The following is a 16,605-nucleotide window of genomic DNA, read 5'->3' on the forward strand; positions in this document are numbered from 1 at the left end:
GAGACCCCGAGGCTCTGCCCGCGCCTGGCTTCTTCGTAGCTGGATGCATATCGTGCTCCGGGCAGCGCGGGCGCAGGGCACGCGTTCGCGCACACCCTCGCACACATGAACACGCGCAAGGTACGGCAGGGGAGCAAGGGCTTGGGATGCCCTGCGTGGGGGTGGGCATCGCGGGGAGTGAAGCTACGATCTGGGAATGGCTACATCCCGTCAGGTTAAAGGATGAGAGAAAATGACGCGGCGCCACACATCGGACAGGCCAGGGTGGCCACCGAGCATTTAGAATACGCATCAGGCGCGCTCCCTTCCCCTCACATGTCTCTATTTCCCGGGCGTGTGATGGCAGAAAACGGCAGGAAAAAGACCCACTTAGAGAGCTAGAATTGTGTTTGGAGACTCCCTTCCCTCTGCAAAAGCACCAACAGGAAGCCCCTCCAAAACCACGGATCCCCAAATAGGTGGCCCGGAATGGGGGCGGTGATCCTTGGTTACCAATGCAGAACACGTTTTGGTGTTTACAACATTTATTTATTTTTAGGATAGCTTGCCCTCCCTTTTAGGCAGGGTGGGAAAGGAGAACGCGGGGAGGGAGAAGGGAGGGAGGATTCCTATAATAAGAATCAGCGCATTTTTCAGAGCTGAACCAAGCACGGTTTCCATTTCAAAAAGGGAGACAGCCTCTACCGCGATTGTAGAAGAGACTGTGGTGTGAATTAGGGACCGGGAGGCGTCGAACGGAGGAACGGTTCATCTTAGAGGTACCTGGATGTAAATGCACACACACACACACACACACGCACGCGCGTGCGTGTCTACACGGCCAGGATGTGTGCGTGTGTGCGCGCGTGTGTGAACTCCCACATGCTGCTGCTGTCTGCTTCTGGCCAGTGGCACCGATGCCTCCCTCCTCCCTGCTCGCCCCCAGATTCCCCTCCCCTCCCTGGTGCTTTTGTCTGGAGGGTGTTATGGGTTTGTGTGTGTATGAGCGTGTGTGTGTTTTTGGATTTCAGACTAATTTTCTGGAGTTTCTGCCCCTGCTCTGCGTCAGCCCTCACGTCACTTCGCCAGCAGTAGCAGAGGCGGCGGCGGCGGCTCCCGGAATTGGGTTGGAGCAGGAGCCTCGCTGGCTGCTTCGCTCGCGCTCTACGCGCTCAGTCCCCGGCGGTAGCAGGAGCCTGGACCCAGGCGCCGCCGGCGGGCGTGAGGCGCCGGAGCCCGGGTGAGCAGCGCAGATAGTGCCCTCGGTCTCCTCGGTCCTCACTGTCTCCCCCTGGGGCGGCCTCGGCTACTCCCCAGGTGGGACGTGCCGCGCCACCTGCCCGCGCCACCGGCACCCAGCGGCCGTGGCGGATTCTGCAGCATCATTCGGGGGCCCCGTCGCGGAGCCAAAGCCGCCGGCAGTCTCCGCATTCCCCTTTAAAGGGTCCTTCGCCCGGCCTGTACCATGGAATCCTGTCTCGGGGACCCTTTCCCTACCTCCCCTCCCTTGGCCTCAGGCTCGAAGAGAGAGTGGGCACACTGGTGGCTCCAGCGGCGTCAGTGCCATCGCGGGGCAAGTTGATTCCTGGGCCGGAGCTGGGCACTCATCCATTCACAGTCTCCGGGCTGGGGTCGGGGTGGGGATGACGCGAGCGCAGAGGGAGAGTGCCCCAATTAGTGGTGTTGGGGGTCCTACGCTCAGTCTTACGCGTGTCTGTTTGTCCTCAGCCTCGAGGTGCATACCGGACCCCCATTCGTGTCTAACAAGGAACCTGCGCCCCAGAGAGTCCCGGGAGCGCCGCCGGTCGGTGCCCGGCGCGCCGGGCCATGCAGCGACGGCCGCCGCGGAGCTCCGAGCAGCGGTAGCGCCCCCCTGTAAAGCGGTTCGCTATGCCGGGGCCACTGTGAACCCTGCCGCCTGCCGGAACACGCTCCGCTCCGGACCAGCTCAGCCTCTGATAAGCTGGACTGGGCGCGCCCGCAACAAGCACCGAGGAGTTAAGAGAGCCGAAAGCGCGGGGAAGGCCTCCCCGCACGGGTCGGGAAAACCGGCCGGTGCAGCGCGGGGACACGCACTCGGGCTGGCACTGGCTGCTAGGGATGTCGTCCTGGATAAGGTGGCATGGACCCGCCATGGCGCGGCTCTGGGGCTTCTGCTGGCTGGTTGTGGGCTTCTGGAGGGCCGCTTTCGCCTGTCCTACGTCCTGCAAATGCAGTGCCTCTCGGATCTGGTGCAGCGACCCTTCTCCTGGCATCGTGGCATTTCCGAGATTGGAGCCTAACAGTGTAGATCCTGAGAACATCACCGAAATGTGAGTTCCTGGAGCTTTTGCTCCTTTTTCTCCTTGCTCCTAGGGGCCGGGCTGGCCAGGTTGGTAGGTCCTGGAAGTGAATGCTGTCCCAAGACTGGGGAGAAGTCAAAGACGAGATGCAGGACAGGGTCATCTGTCAGTTACCTGCTGTTTCACTGGCTTGGGACTGCTAGTGCATGGAGAAGTATGACACTTTAGAATAAGTTTCAAATATAGATACACGTATGCCGATTATATATTTATTCCTCGTGGGAAGGAACTCACCATGCTTTTTATATTTCAAAGCTCTGCTGGGTGTGCTTTAGGCTTTCAGTATGCACTAACTTAGTTTTGGGCATTTTTGTTTCATAAAGTGCTGTGTGTATGTTGCGTTAGAAGTTCCATTAATATTCACTAGAAAAGAGGTTAAAATAATTAACTTTCCCAAATCTGTTGAAGGAAGTGACAGTCTCTCCCTTAACATCTTTTTTGAGGTTTAAGTTAACCAATTTCCCTTTTCATTTTATATATCGGATTTTGCTTACGAGATGGCATCCAGAGATGGCCTTGAAAATGATCTGTAAGAGGAGAAGTTCTGAGTGTTGAAATGCACTCGCTCAAAAGAAAAAAATGTGATCGTTGGAAGCCTAAAAGCCTGGTCTGATTTAATTTGGACTTGACTTCCCAGAGATATGATTTTGAGACCACTTGGATTATAACTCTTAATTGCCCATTGAATAATTTCCCAGGACTAGGTTGGATGATAAAGTAGTGGGTAGAACTCTGATGAAGGCTGGCTTTAGCATTGGACCCCTGTGTCCCTGGAAATGTTTGAGCTTGTTGTGGCTTGAAGAAACAGAACTGTGTATTTCTATTCTCCTTTTCTGATGCTTTGTGACAAATACATCACCAAGCAAGAACTTGCTAGTCCTTTCTCTAGCATTCCTGTGTCACCTCTACTGGACTGTTATTGTTATCATTTTTTTCCTGAAGGATGCTGTCATTCCATACATCTCATTAACATGAGATTTTATTCATATATGTGGAAGATTGTGAGGCAAAGTTTCTCCCAGTTTTCCTCACCGTATTTGATACTGAGATAGGCAGCCCTAAAGTGGGGCTTGGGCTGTGGCCTTCCGGTTGTCGAGTGCGCATGCATTTTTCCTTCCACAGAAAACATACAACCATGTTTCTGCCAACGTAGTTGACCAAGATAACCTGTTTTTTAATGTAAGTAAGAGACCTTCCTAGTCTCTGTTGCCTGTTTTGCTGCTGATGCTTATGGTGTAAGCCTCAGGCAAAAGGAAATGACAGCAGAGCAGAGGGGAATGTTCAGGCCTAGCATAGCTGAGATGTGTCAGGAGCAGCCAACTGTCGGGCTGAGTCCAGGGTGCTAGGATCTCTATGTTTTTGGCAAGGAGAGCAGGAGCCAAGAGCGGAGAGCAAGGGTGGATAGGGCCCCAACTGTGGTGGTCTTGGACTGGGCTGGTTGAGGCTTACCAGGCTGGTCCAAAGTCTGTGGCCTTTTGTCAGAATCTTTTTCATGAGATGGGGTGTCAGTAGTTAGATGGAGAAGGCAATATGGAATTCAGAGTGCTTCTGACTGTTTTTGAGATTATGGGGAGTGACTTCCACAGTCAGATATTGTTGTGTGTGTGTGTGATGGTGCTTTTAAAATTCTGTTTTAGGTGATAGATGCACATAATGAAGAAAGAAATAAGATAGGGCTGATCATTTTCACTTTAATTGTTTTTCTCTTTGATAATTTTAAGGCCATGATCTGAGAAAAAGGAAATAAAACTATCTTTAAATCTAAAAAATTATTATTTCAGACCTTGCTGATCTTAGCTGCCTGATGTATATGAAATCAATTGATTTCAGCAGAGCTTTCTTATATCTGTCCTCACAATTGTTGCTTCTTTTATATCTGATGGCAGGTTCCTATTTTCAGCTTTTTTAAAGTAGATTTTTGAAGTATTTACTAAAGCATGTGTCATAGTTATTCATTCAATTATGGCACTTCTAATTTGTACTCTAACTTTTTTTCCCTTTTGATTTGAAAACCTCTTGGGGTTGCGGGAGTGGAGAGATATATAGGGCTAAGTGTTGAGAACAGGGAATTAGGTTAGTAATATTCGTCTGGCTGGGTAGATGTTGAGTCCTGAGACAAAGTATGTTTCTCTGCTCTATCTCAGCTTTGTGTGAGCCCAGCCAGTTTGTGCCCCAGTGCCTTTGTCTGTAACTCGTATGACAATACTTATTTGGAAAGTACTCCATATAATTATTTTGAATTCTGCTTTTTTGACCTCAAAATGACATCAGTGGATGTGCTTGTTTCACTCTCATCCTTATATGACACCATTTGTGTTCTTTTTCTTACATATTAATATTTGCTTGAACAGCTTTTAAATTCTTGTCCAGTGGATACTAGCTACAGTTGGAACCAAATTATACATATTTTAAAACTTTGTTGTTAGGCCCAGTGGTATTCCTAAAATAACCTGTTGTAAAGTTCTGGTTTAGTGGTATGTAGCTGAAGTTACGTGCTTCTATTTTTTAAAAATAGAAATAATGTAGTGAATAAACTGTGATTAACAACACACAACTTGCTGAAAGAATGGTTTACCATACCATTCAAAAATGGTGTATCTTTTAGCATCTATATATTAAACCATCGTGCCCTTAGGGTTCTAAGAACACAAATAGCGGGACATTCAAAAAAAAATGTATAGATTCACCAAGAGGTAGGATCTTTTTGTTTTGTTTTGTTTTTACATGCATGCTTTAAGCTAAGCTGACATTTTATCTTCAGAGTCATTGAACCTATTTTATTAAAAATCTTCCCATCACAGTACTTGTTTTATATTTTTTGCCCACTAATGTGACATAACTAGATCAATATCTATCTATAGGTTTGTATCAAGCCTGCTCAACATCACACTGCTAAGTGGCAGCTCCTGTTATTTGGAAATGGTTATACCACAGCAGTGTTAAAATGAATGTAAACACAGTACCAATGTCACATGCAATGGAATTCAAGAGTGAAGCCTGTTGTTGGAATTATGTAACTGGCCGTTTAAATCCCAGTTGTATTAAGTGCCAAAGTGCATTGCAAAGGACAAGTTCTGTTTCACCCAAGTGGTAAAAGGCACAGTCAAAAGAAGTCATGCATTTTTTTAGCTGTGCTAAAAAAAATACATAACCTAAAATGTACCATCTTACAGTTCAGTAATGTTCTGTGTATCCATGTTGCTGTGGAAGGACATGCATTTTTATGTTGCACGTGCTTTATGAAGACCAACAGGGATCTTTTTTTTGAATTTCTTCAGTGGTATTCTCTGATTTGGGGGTAATATTTGAGACAAGCCTTATATTTATCCTCTTAGCACAACCTAAATAGAATTTGAAGCTTCTCCTATGACAGACTCTATGTGCAATTTATTGTTGGCCTGGTTTAAGCAGCTGTAATGTTGTGTCATTAATACATTGATTTTGGCCCTCTTACTTTAATAAGCTTTGCCATTGCAATTAATTGTACTTAAAAAAATCCTGGCATTCACAAAGATTCAGTGAAAGGCATCAATTTTTATTACTCTGATGTTTACTTCTCAGCCCCTCCATTGGGGGTTTTAGAACTTTGGATTGTGGCTTATATGCATTTAAGAGCCATGTATTTAAATTTGGAGCGTGGTTACATAAGCCACACTAGACTTGTTAATAAATAAGGCAGTCTAATTTACATCATTCATTATTTAATACGACTTGCAAGCTGGAGTTGAGAACATGCTGTCTTCATAGTGTAGGTATTTACAGACATCAGCTTGGCACAACCGTGTGGAGTCTTTTTAGTTTCATACCTTCAATCTCTGCAATATGGACACTTTAGTTACCCTGTGTAAAACAGTGGAAAAGCCTTGTGACCCTTTTGACCCTACTTTCTTCCACCTCCCCTTCCATCACCCATTATTTATACAGGAAAATGGGTTTGATTTTTTTCTTCTCTGAAAAGTGATATTTCCTTATGGGAATTCAGAATGCTGGAGTTAAGAGAAGAGCCTGGGCTGTATGTTATTACAAGCAAGTAATGGGAAGTTGAAGCAATGTGGTCCCAGCTCCCTAGTGTCGAGTTTAGGTCTGTTTAAGGTCTCTCACTGTTTCTATCCCATAAACCTCTGTTTGTGTCTGTGTCAATATTCCCTTATAGAGATGTTTTCTAAGCTGAAGAGTTGGCTGAACAGCTGAGAGTTGAGGTCTCTTTCTCCCTAGGAATATTCTGTATGACCTCTTTGACTATATCTAGGTCATGGGAGTATAAAAACTAGAGTTTTTGTTTAGCTGGGGAAGGGGAATTGAATTTCTTTTCTCTTTTCCTTTCTTGCTTTCTTTCTTTCTTTTTTTGCCTTGAGTGTTAAACAAGTGCATCCAGTTTTAACTAATTGGTCATCTTGCCTGCTAGGGAAAAAAACATTATCAAACCATTATTGAATACCATAAACTGGCCTTATCCCTCTGGCTAACTTTACCACTTCTCTAGAGAGTTTCTTGTAGGTTCAAAAGCTACAGCATAGGATGTGACATGAAAGACCTGCCCCTTGGAACAATGCCAATTTTTAGTTGCTTCTGATGCCTGTAATCAATGGGAGGATTTGGGGGAGAGACTATTGAGGTATGGCAAAGTTTTTACTTGTTTGATGTGTGTTTGTGAGAGAGAGAGAGAGAGAAAGAGAGAGGGAAGAAAAAAAGCCCTGAATCTTGGATTATTTATGGTTGATCAATCATTTTTATAGTCTACTTGGTTGAGCTATTTTAAAACAAATCCCACCCCAAGCCTCAAATGGCAAAGATCTGAGCTCCACTGTGGCCTGATAATTTTAGCTCACATTTGATTGCTGATCAATCTCCATTAGAAAAGTAAAGGTCCCATATAACTGGGTGCCTTCTCACCACTTCCTTTGCTCTCTGGGGTGTCCAAAGGACTGGGAAGTTATAAATATTGATCTGGGAGATGGATGAGTGAATGTGCTCAAAGTTACAAAAATCTTGCAAAGAAAAGCAATGTGTAGATACTAAGTTTATTCTTTATGTGTTTCAAAAAATAAATATAATAAAGCATATCATGGAAAGCTGGAGTCAGGAGACCTGGAACTGCATCCAAGTATCACCACTACCCAGTCACTACCCAGTTACCTGACCTTGAAGCAGCCTTTTAATGTTTCTGGGCCTCAGCTTGTCACATGTAAACCGAGGCTTTGGATTTGATGCTCAGACAAGTTTCTCCAGGCTCTGAAGTTCCCTGAAGCCTCGGTCATGGAGATAAGGAAGTATATACATCAGCTGTGAAGGAAGGGCATGATGCAAGGTGCTCGGGGTCTGGCAGTGTATAAATCTGAAGACCTTTGGTGTCAGAGTGTTATGTGGGAATGTTTTCAGTGTCTGCTCTGAACTCCCTCAAACCATGTCTTTTTAAATGTGAGCTGCTAACAAGGCTAGCGGCATGTTAGTACTGGTCTAATGAGTCCAAGTCACAGCGTCAGTGTTCAGATGGGTCACTTAGAATCGGAACCTCAGAAAGAGAAAGGGCTTTAGAAATGATCTGCTTCAGCCTCTTCTTTGCAAAAATCAAGGGCAGTGAAGAAAGTTGCCCAAGGCCGACTCGTTAACAGCATTGTGGGAACTAGAAGCTCTTTCTCCTAGCATCCAAATGAATGCTGGGGGCCTTTGCTTTAGGGTGCCTCCCCTCTGTTCTGTGTTCTCAAACAGACCGCCTAATTCTGGCTCATCATTTTATTAGGTTGGTGCCAAAGTAATTGCGGTTTTTGCCATTACTTTTGCACCAACCTAATAGAACCACGATAAATGGGGAGACAAGTTTAACATGGCTAAGTCTGTGCAAACTCATCTCTGTGGGAGACCAAGTAATTGAAAAGTGCGTGAGCTACTGATCTGAAAGCAATCATCTTATCTTCATATAGGGAGAAATATATTTTCTGTTTAGCTTACTGTGTGTGAGTGTGTGTTTGTGTGTGTATTAAATTTGAAGTGTTCCTCTTCTTTAGGCAATTCATACACAAAAATTGAGCTTCAGAGAAAAGCCTTCATGAGTTGGCAGCAATGAGGTATGCTAACCTTGGGCCTGCTGGGCCATCTTTGCAGATTGGCGTTGGAAGAGGGGCAGAGCAGACAGAGTGAAATGAAAGCTGTTGCCCCTGGAGTCTTTGCCACAGTCGGGGGTGCTTATGTAAGTGGAGAAACCCACAGCCCTTTTGATGAGGTCTGTGTTAGCTCCCCTGAAAGACCTGTGGCCAGAGAGTACTTATTATTCCCTGACTTCTTTCTTCCCCCTGACTTTTCAATGCCTCAAGATTGATGACCAGTCTCAGTGGCTGAGCCAGTGAGCAAACTTCAGGATTATCGGCTCCCATCCAGAATTCAACCAGCTACCATTTTATGTGTTGTTCGTGTTCTGCTCTGAGACCTTTCCAGGAAAAGCACCCTTCTGAGACATATTTTAGGTTGCATGAAGATTTGCTCCCATGGGACGTGAAGGGCCCTTTACAGACATCTGCTTATTTAGGTTTACAGCCTCACTCTGAAGAAGGTGGGGAGGTTTTGGCAGCCTCTGAGGGGCTGTGAGGTTTATTAGTTTGCCTGGGCCCCTTGGTAAAGCAGAGCATAATTAGGGATAGGATCCTATCTAATGTCTCACTTAGGGCTCTGTCTACTCCAACCTTATTGCCCAAATTTGACCTTGAGAGCCCAGGCAATTCTAGGAGAGGTCTAGAGATTTGAATTCATGTTCACAGGTTAAACTTCATGCAGTGGGAAGGAGGTGGGCTGGTGCTTCATCTTCTGTCTTCCCCACCCCCATCCTCTTCTCCTGTTCAGCTCCTGGGCAGTCTGCTATGTTGTGAAGAGATAAATGATTTGGTTGCCTTTGGTAATATGGCATCTTCTTGTACAAAATAAAACTGTTAATAGTCACACACCATTTAGAGTTCCTTTCTTTATGTCAAATAAGGACAAATTGCTACTTAGCACCCCATCCTTTCCTGTAATCTTCATATCCCAAGAATTGTCTACACACACACACATTGACACACACCATAATGTTGTATGCGTGTACCATGTTTTCATCAATACATAAATCTGTGTATAAAACTCTGCCATGTGTAATTTGTTCAACTTAATTATCTTGAGTTGTAAAATTTTCTGAATAATTGAGAATGTGCTTCCCTAAACCACTGTTTTAATTTTGTTTTTATCATTCTGGATGTCCTTTGGCCAGGACCTGGTTGGGCTGTCTTCTTTGAGAGAAGTATTTGAGCATTAGTGCATTGACCCTGTTAGCCGACCTGGTCACTCAGAGACCCACTGTGTCTGTCTTCTGATTCTTTGATGTCTTCTCAACATAAATGAACAATCTAAACGAAACTGAAAGGTATTGGAATTTTGGTTTCAACCTCTGCAATATAGTGCAATTTAAAAAGACAGGATCTTCTCAATGCTAATCTTTGTAACAAGAGTTGTTTCTACTTCATGTACCCCAGAGTCCCTCGCTGTGAGGTGGCAGAGGGGCCTATGCCTGAATTGTCTGACTCTTGCTTACTGTGTGGCAAGTGACCTCTCTTTTCTGGGCTTGGCTTATTCCTCTGTGTGATGCAAGTGTAGGGGTGGAGGGGGCTGGGCAAGAAAGCTTGACATCATAGCCCCTAGATTCCCTGGTAAGGTGTGACAAAAAAACACACAACTACGGTGAAAAAAACAAAACAAGTGTCTTTCTCCAAAGAACAAAACAAAACCCCAAACCAGAACACTCTTTTTAGTTTACTCCCAATTTTACTTCAAAACCCTGCTGCTACCACCCAAACTCAAAGAATGTTATAGATGATGTTGCTCCTTGGATATTTCTTGTGTGCGTCTGGTGCTATGGCCTGAATATTTGTATTCTCCCAAAATTCATATGTTGAAACTCAGTCACCAGGGTAGTGGTGTTGAGAGGTGGGAGTTGATTAGGACATAAAGGCAAAATGGGATTGGTGCCCTTATGAAAGAGACTCCAGAGAGCTTGTTTGTCCTTCCTGCCACGTGAGGACACACATAGAAGGTGCCATTTGTGAGGAATGGGCTCTCACCAGATATCAAACGTCCCAGAACCTTGATCTTAGACTTCCCAGCCTCTAAAACTGTCATTTCTGTTGTTATAAATTACCCAGTCTAAGATATTTTATTTTAGCAGCCCAAATGCACTAAGGTACATGGGTTTGGCCTTTCTTTTTGCAACTCTTCAGCCTCTTTCTGTTTCTGGTGGTGTTTCTTATCCCCTTCTCCTCTGTTCCCAAATCACAGACATACATATACAAGCAATCATTTGGCTGTAAACCCCCTTTAATGGATTGTAAAGAAATCTTGACTTGTGTACTTTTTTCTGGTGGGCGACCTGTGGGCAGACCATCATTGTTTCAACTGAACCTGGCTTGGTAAGGTTAACACAGTGAGAAAGGCAACAAAGTATAGGAACCTGGTAAAACTGAAAGGAGCCCTGGTCAGGGATATAGGATTTGGGATACCCACTCTCTGACAGTATCAGGGTCTGGGATCTTGGTTGAGCCACTTGACCTCACCAGCCTGAGTGATTTCATCTTGAACCTGGAGGCTGTGACTCCCATGCATGCTACTCCTTGAAAGGCTCTGTGGTGCTGAATCAGTCAGCCATGAGCACTAGTGCTTCCTTTTCTGTTCAAGAATTCACCATTGCCTCCACTCCAGGGGCAAACCAGAGCCTGCTTCAGTTCTTTTGGTGGCTAAACAGCAGAAACCTGACCTGTAGGTTTTCTTTAAGTCCAGCTCTGCCGTTGAGGCTGGATGGTTTTGCAGGTCACCAGCTTCCTGCCATCCTGGGTGGCAGCCCTTCCATGGTTTCCCACTAATAGAAACAAATTTTTATTTTTTTTTTCCCTGGGAGTAGTGTTCAAGACTTTTTCAGCCCATTCCTGGCCCACTTCTGTGGATGAGGCTCTGGCAAGTTTTCTAACTGACGTCTTTGGTTAGTCTCTGTTTTCTGTGACCCCCAAGAGCAGAAGCTTTCATGGACATCAAATCTTATTTTTCTGCTCATCAAGTTGTCTTTCATCTTGGTGGAATAGTTTGTCACATTTCCTGATTGTCATGTGGGTGGGCTGCCATCATGCAAACAGTAGTTCAGTGTCACTAGTGTTATTGAGGACATGGAGATGTCCAACAAATAGGGTACTCTGCAGAAGCAAGGAGCCCCTGAGCAACTTATATCTAGCAAGAGACAGATGCATACACATCTAAACACTCCCAATGGTGGGAAGCATTGATGTGTAGATGGGATGTGAGTAATTCCCAATCCTTACTTCCTATGGTGGCAGTAATCCAACTGAGTTTCATTATTTTCTCTCTGTCAAATAATTTTTGATATTCCTGGGGCCGCCTCCACTCATACTGCATTAGAGTAAGCTGCAACTTGCATCTGCAACCAGTTACGATGGAAGGGCTGGAGCGCCTTTCAGCTGAAGCTAATCACTCAACCTCTTGAGCTTTTTTCTATCAGCAACTTTCCCTCTCTCACATACCTGTATTTTCTGTTTCTTTCTATTGTTCCACATTTTAAGATAAGAACTGAAGCAGGTTCATGTTCCTCCCATCTTAGAAAAGTTTTTCTTCAGTGTGATTCCCTCCCTCTCCTTCTGCTCCTGACTAAAGTACCTCTCCCTTCAAAGCCAGATCTTGGAAGAGTGATCTGTATTCATTATGTCTATTTTCCTATCTCCTATACCAGTCCCATTTCACTGTTTTTCAAACTCACTCCACCATAGTCCCCAGAAGGCTTCATGGGCCATATTCCTCGGTCCTTATCTTACTTCACTTCTTAGCAGAACTTGGCTTCACTTCTCACTCCCTCCTTCTTGAAACATCCTTTTCATTTGGCCTTGGTGTCACCACACTTTTCTTGTTTTCCCTCTATCTCTCTGCATGCTACTTGTTTGCTTTATTGCTTTATTTGTCGGTTCCCTTTTCTCTGCTCTTAAAAACAGACCTTAAAAGTTGATGTCCCTTGGGATTCTGTCCTATGGCTGCTTCACTTCCTGGGCTATCTCTGGGCTACATCACCCTCATCCGTTACTTACGTTACCTTCTTTGTGCTAATGATGTCCTAATCTGTTTCCTCATCAATTATCAGTGAAGACCTTTGGACTCATGTATGCAATACCCCTCTCAGATACAGGACAGTGTGTCACACTTCTCATTTCTAAACAAAATTTTTCATTGTTGCCCCAAACCCATTGCCAGTGTTCTCTATTGTAATGAATGACACCATTATCCACTCAGTAATACAAGCCACAAACCGTGACTCTTCCTTCTCTGTAACCCCTATACTCATTCACATATTACGTCTTGTCAATCCATTTTCCTAAGTATTTCTTAAATCTAATTTTTAAAATCTCCATTGACATTATTCAATCATTCTTTCAACAAATATTGATTGGGGTCTTCTCTATGTTGGGCACTAGCTAAGTATATGGGATATGGTGAGAAAAACTGCCCTGGTCTCTTCTTACCAGGATTGCAGTGTGCAGGGGCGGGGGGCGGGGAACAAACATCTAATAAGTACTTACATAAAAACAATATAATTCATGCCATCATCATCTTTTGCCTAAAATGCTGCAATCGCTTCCTATTTCACATCCCTGCCTCCAGTCTTGTCCCCTCTCTGCCCGTACGCCACACTGTAGCTGGAGCCGTCTATCCGAAATGCTGATCTTATCCTGTCACTGCTTATAATTACCCTCTGGCTCCCAGTGTCTCTTAAAATAATGCCTAAAGTTGTTTATTTTTGTTTCAGTTTTTAAAGAATAGAACAAAATTGTCACTATATTGCTATATAAAGAGGCATATAACTATTACATGGACCAGAATGCACAGATCAGCATAACAGTCTTTTTCTACACCAGCAGCTCTATAAAAAAGAACAAATTATAACTGGAAGCTTGCTTGGTGATCTTGGAATTAGAGTAAGGGCATTTAATTTTGCATTTAAAATGTTAAATGGCATTAAGCTAAGCTTGCCTGAGGCATCCATCTCCATAATGGGAGAGTCTTCACAAAGGGAATGTAGAACTTGAAGTACTTTGGCCCAGACTTGTATCCCCTGGATGGACACTCCTTTTCCTCTCCTTCATTCGCTGCCCAACACCAATGCTGATTGATGTATTCTTTCTTTGGAAAGGTTAGTGCCTTTAACCAATGCTTCTCATGCCTGGGAGCCTTTCAAATTCCTTAAACTGATTTTGCACATCTTCTCTCTGAAATGCATTAACTTTATTGTATGGAATTTAGCTGGTAATTATATTGTTTAAAGTAATATTTGAAAGCGATCAGAAATGCAAGCAGCACAAAGGAGTGTACCATGAATACACCTTGTATCTCTTGTTACAAAGAGTGCATCTTCACTCTGAAGAAGTTGGGGAGGTTTTGGCAGCCTCTGAGGGGCTGTCAGATTTATTAGTTTGCCTGGGCCCCTTGGTAAAGCAGAGCATAGTTAGGGATAGGATCCTATCTAATGTCTCACTTAGGGCTCTGTCTACTCCAATCTTGTTGCCCACATTTGACCTCGAGAGCCCAGGCAATTCCCTCCCACCATGTACTCCCACCCTCTAAAATCCCTCAGCTCCCCTCTCCAATAACAACCACTGATTTTATTTTGTGTCAGTCCCCTTTCAGAAATCTTTGTCTTACATATATAGTACATATATAGGCTTTTTAGTTTGTACACAAATGAGGGCATGCTATACCCCCTCTTCTACATCTTGGTGGTTTTTCACTTAACGATGTATCTTAAAAAATGTTTCTGGATAAACATATGTAACCAATCTTATTTTCTTCCCAGCTGCACAGAAATCCACTGGATGAGTAGACTCTATTTAACCAACTTCTTACTGGAAAACTCCAGTGTACAAGTTCTTGTGTGTACCTTCTACTTGTGTCCTCACATGGCAGAAGGGACAAACAAGCTCTCTCTGGCCTCTCTTATAAAGGGCATTAATCTCATCCCACCCTAATGACCGAATCACCTCCAGAAGGCCCCACCTCCTAACATCACATGCATAATTTTATCTATAGGAAATGTTCCTAGAATTTGAATTGCAGGAAAATTGCAAGATATTTGTGATTTGTGTGTGTGTGTGTGTGTGTTTTCTTGTTGTTTATTTTACTTTAAGTTCCGGGATACATGTGCAGAATGTGCAGGTTTGTTACATAGGTATACACATGTCATGGTGGTTTGCTGCACCTATCAACCTGTCATCTAGGCTTTAAGCCCCACATGCATTGGGTATTTGTCCTAATGATCTCTCTCCCCTTGCCCCCCAACCCCTGACAGGCCCTGGTGTGTGATGTTCCCTTCCTGTGTCCATGTGTTCTCACTGTTCACCTCTCACTTATGAGTGAGAACATACGGTGTTTGGTTTTCTGTTCCTGTGTTAGTTGGCTGAGAATGATGGCTTCTAGCTTCATCCATGTCCCTGTAAAAGGCATGATCTCATTCTTTTTTGTGGCTGCATAGTATTTCATGGCATATATGTGCCACATTTTCTTTATCCAGTCTATCATTGATGGGCATTTGGGTTGGTTCCAAGTCTTTGCTATTGTAAATAGCGCTGCAATAAATATATGTGTGCATGTGTATTTATAATAGAATGATTAATAATCTTTGGGTATATACCCTTTAATGGGATTGCTGAGTCAAATGGTATTTCTGGTTCTAAATCCTTGAGGAATCACCATGCTCTCTTCCACAATGGTTGAACTAATTTACACTCGCACCAACAGTGTAAAAGCGTTCCTATTTCTCCACAGCCTCGCCAGCATCTATTGCTTCCTGACTTTTTAATAATCACTATTCTGACTGGCATGATAGTATCTCATTGTGGTTTTGATTTGCATTTCTCTAATGAAATGATGATTGAGAGTGATGATGAGCTTTGGTTCATATGTTTGTTGGCCGCATAAACATCTTGTTTTGAGGAATATCTGTTCATATTCTTTGCCCACTTTTTTTATGGGTTTTTTTTTCTTGTAAATTTGTTTAAGTTCCTTGTAGATTCTGGATATTAGACCTTTGTCAGATGTGTAGATTGCAAAAATTTTCTCCCATTCTGTAGGTTGCCTGTTCACTCTGATGATAGTTTCTTTTGCTGTGTAGAAGCTCTTTAGTTTAAGTAGATCCCATTTGTCAAGTTCGGCTTTTGTTGCAATTGCTTTTGATGTCTTAGTCATGAATTCTTTGCCCATGCATATACTTCAATGGTATTGCCTAGGTTTTCTTCTAGGGTTTTTATGGTTTTGGGTTTCACATTTAGGCCTTTAATCCATCTAGAGTTAACTTTTGTATAAGGTGTAAGGAAGGAGTCCAGTTTCAATTTTCTGCATATGGCTAGCCAGTTTTCCCAGTAACATTTATTAAACAGGGAATCCTTTCCCCATTGCTTGTTTTTGTCAGGTTTGTCAAAGATCAGATAGTTGTAGATGTGTGATGTTATTTCTGAGGCTTGGTAATATTTGTGATTTTTAAGTAAATATTGCCAAGTTGTTTTGCAAAGAGGTCACATCATTTTGTTCTCCCACAGAAACTGGGAGTGCCTGCTTTCCTACAATTAAGCCAGTACTATTTGTTATTGAACCTTTTGTTATCAAACCTTTTGTCCTTTGTCAACCAGTTTCCTGAGTAATAGTACCTCAATTGCTGTATTTTGCAATTATGTAATTATGATTCAAATTGAAAGTCTTTTCGTATATTTGTAAGTCATTGGTTTTTTTTCCATGAACTTAGCCCTTTTCTTTTTTAAATGAATTGGTGGCCTTTTCAAAAAATAAGAAAATTTGTACTTTGCCTAATGTTTTGCTTGTCTTCTAATGTCTGTTATGGATTATGAGACTTCTTTTTTTTTCTCCTCCTCCTCTTCCTCCTATTTTGTGAAGCAGAATTAAGTTTTTTTCTAGTAAAGCTTATTTTCTTTTTTGTTTCTATGTTGTAGATGTGGCTAAGTAGATTATTCCCTTTTCTAAGAGTATAAAATGAGCAATTTTATATTTTCTTCTACTACTTTTACTATTATATGTTTTTACGTTTAAAGCTTTTGTCTATCTAAATTTTAAAAATATATGGAATGATGTAGCAATTGTTTTATTATTTTTTTTTAAGTATAGTCCATCAGGTTTCTGGATCTCATTAGTTATGTAATGCTATCTTTCCCTTGCTAATTTAAAATAGCAATTTGGTTCTATGGGAGGACTACCTTTGTGTTTGGGCCTG

The 16,605-nt window shown here is 43.1% G+C and overlaps 1 protein-coding gene across 2 annotated transcripts in view; it reads left to right on the forward strand.

Moving 5' to 3' along the window:
• The first annotated feature begins 1,947 nt into the window (after positions 1-1,947).
• The window catches only part of NTRK2 (neurotrophic receptor tyrosine kinase 2), a 359,712-nt gene continuing 345,054 nt past the window's right edge, over positions 1,948-16,605 (forward strand). For both annotated transcript variants that reach the window (XM_054501260.2, XM_054501261.2), the window contains exon 1: positions 1,948-2,291. In XM_054501260.2, the coding sequence (XP_054357235.1) occupies positions 2,080-2,291 (212 nt within the window). In that variant the 5' untranslated portion in view covers positions 1,948-2,079. The remainder of the gene's footprint in view (positions 2,292-16,605) is intronic.

This window comes from Pongo pygmaeus, chromosome 13, assembly GCF_028885625.2.
Source record: "Pongo pygmaeus isolate AG05252 chromosome 13, NHGRI_mPonPyg2-v2.0_pri, whole genome shotgun sequence".
Lineage (NCBI taxonomy): Eukaryota > Metazoa > Chordata > Mammalia > Primates > Hominidae > Pongo > Pongo pygmaeus.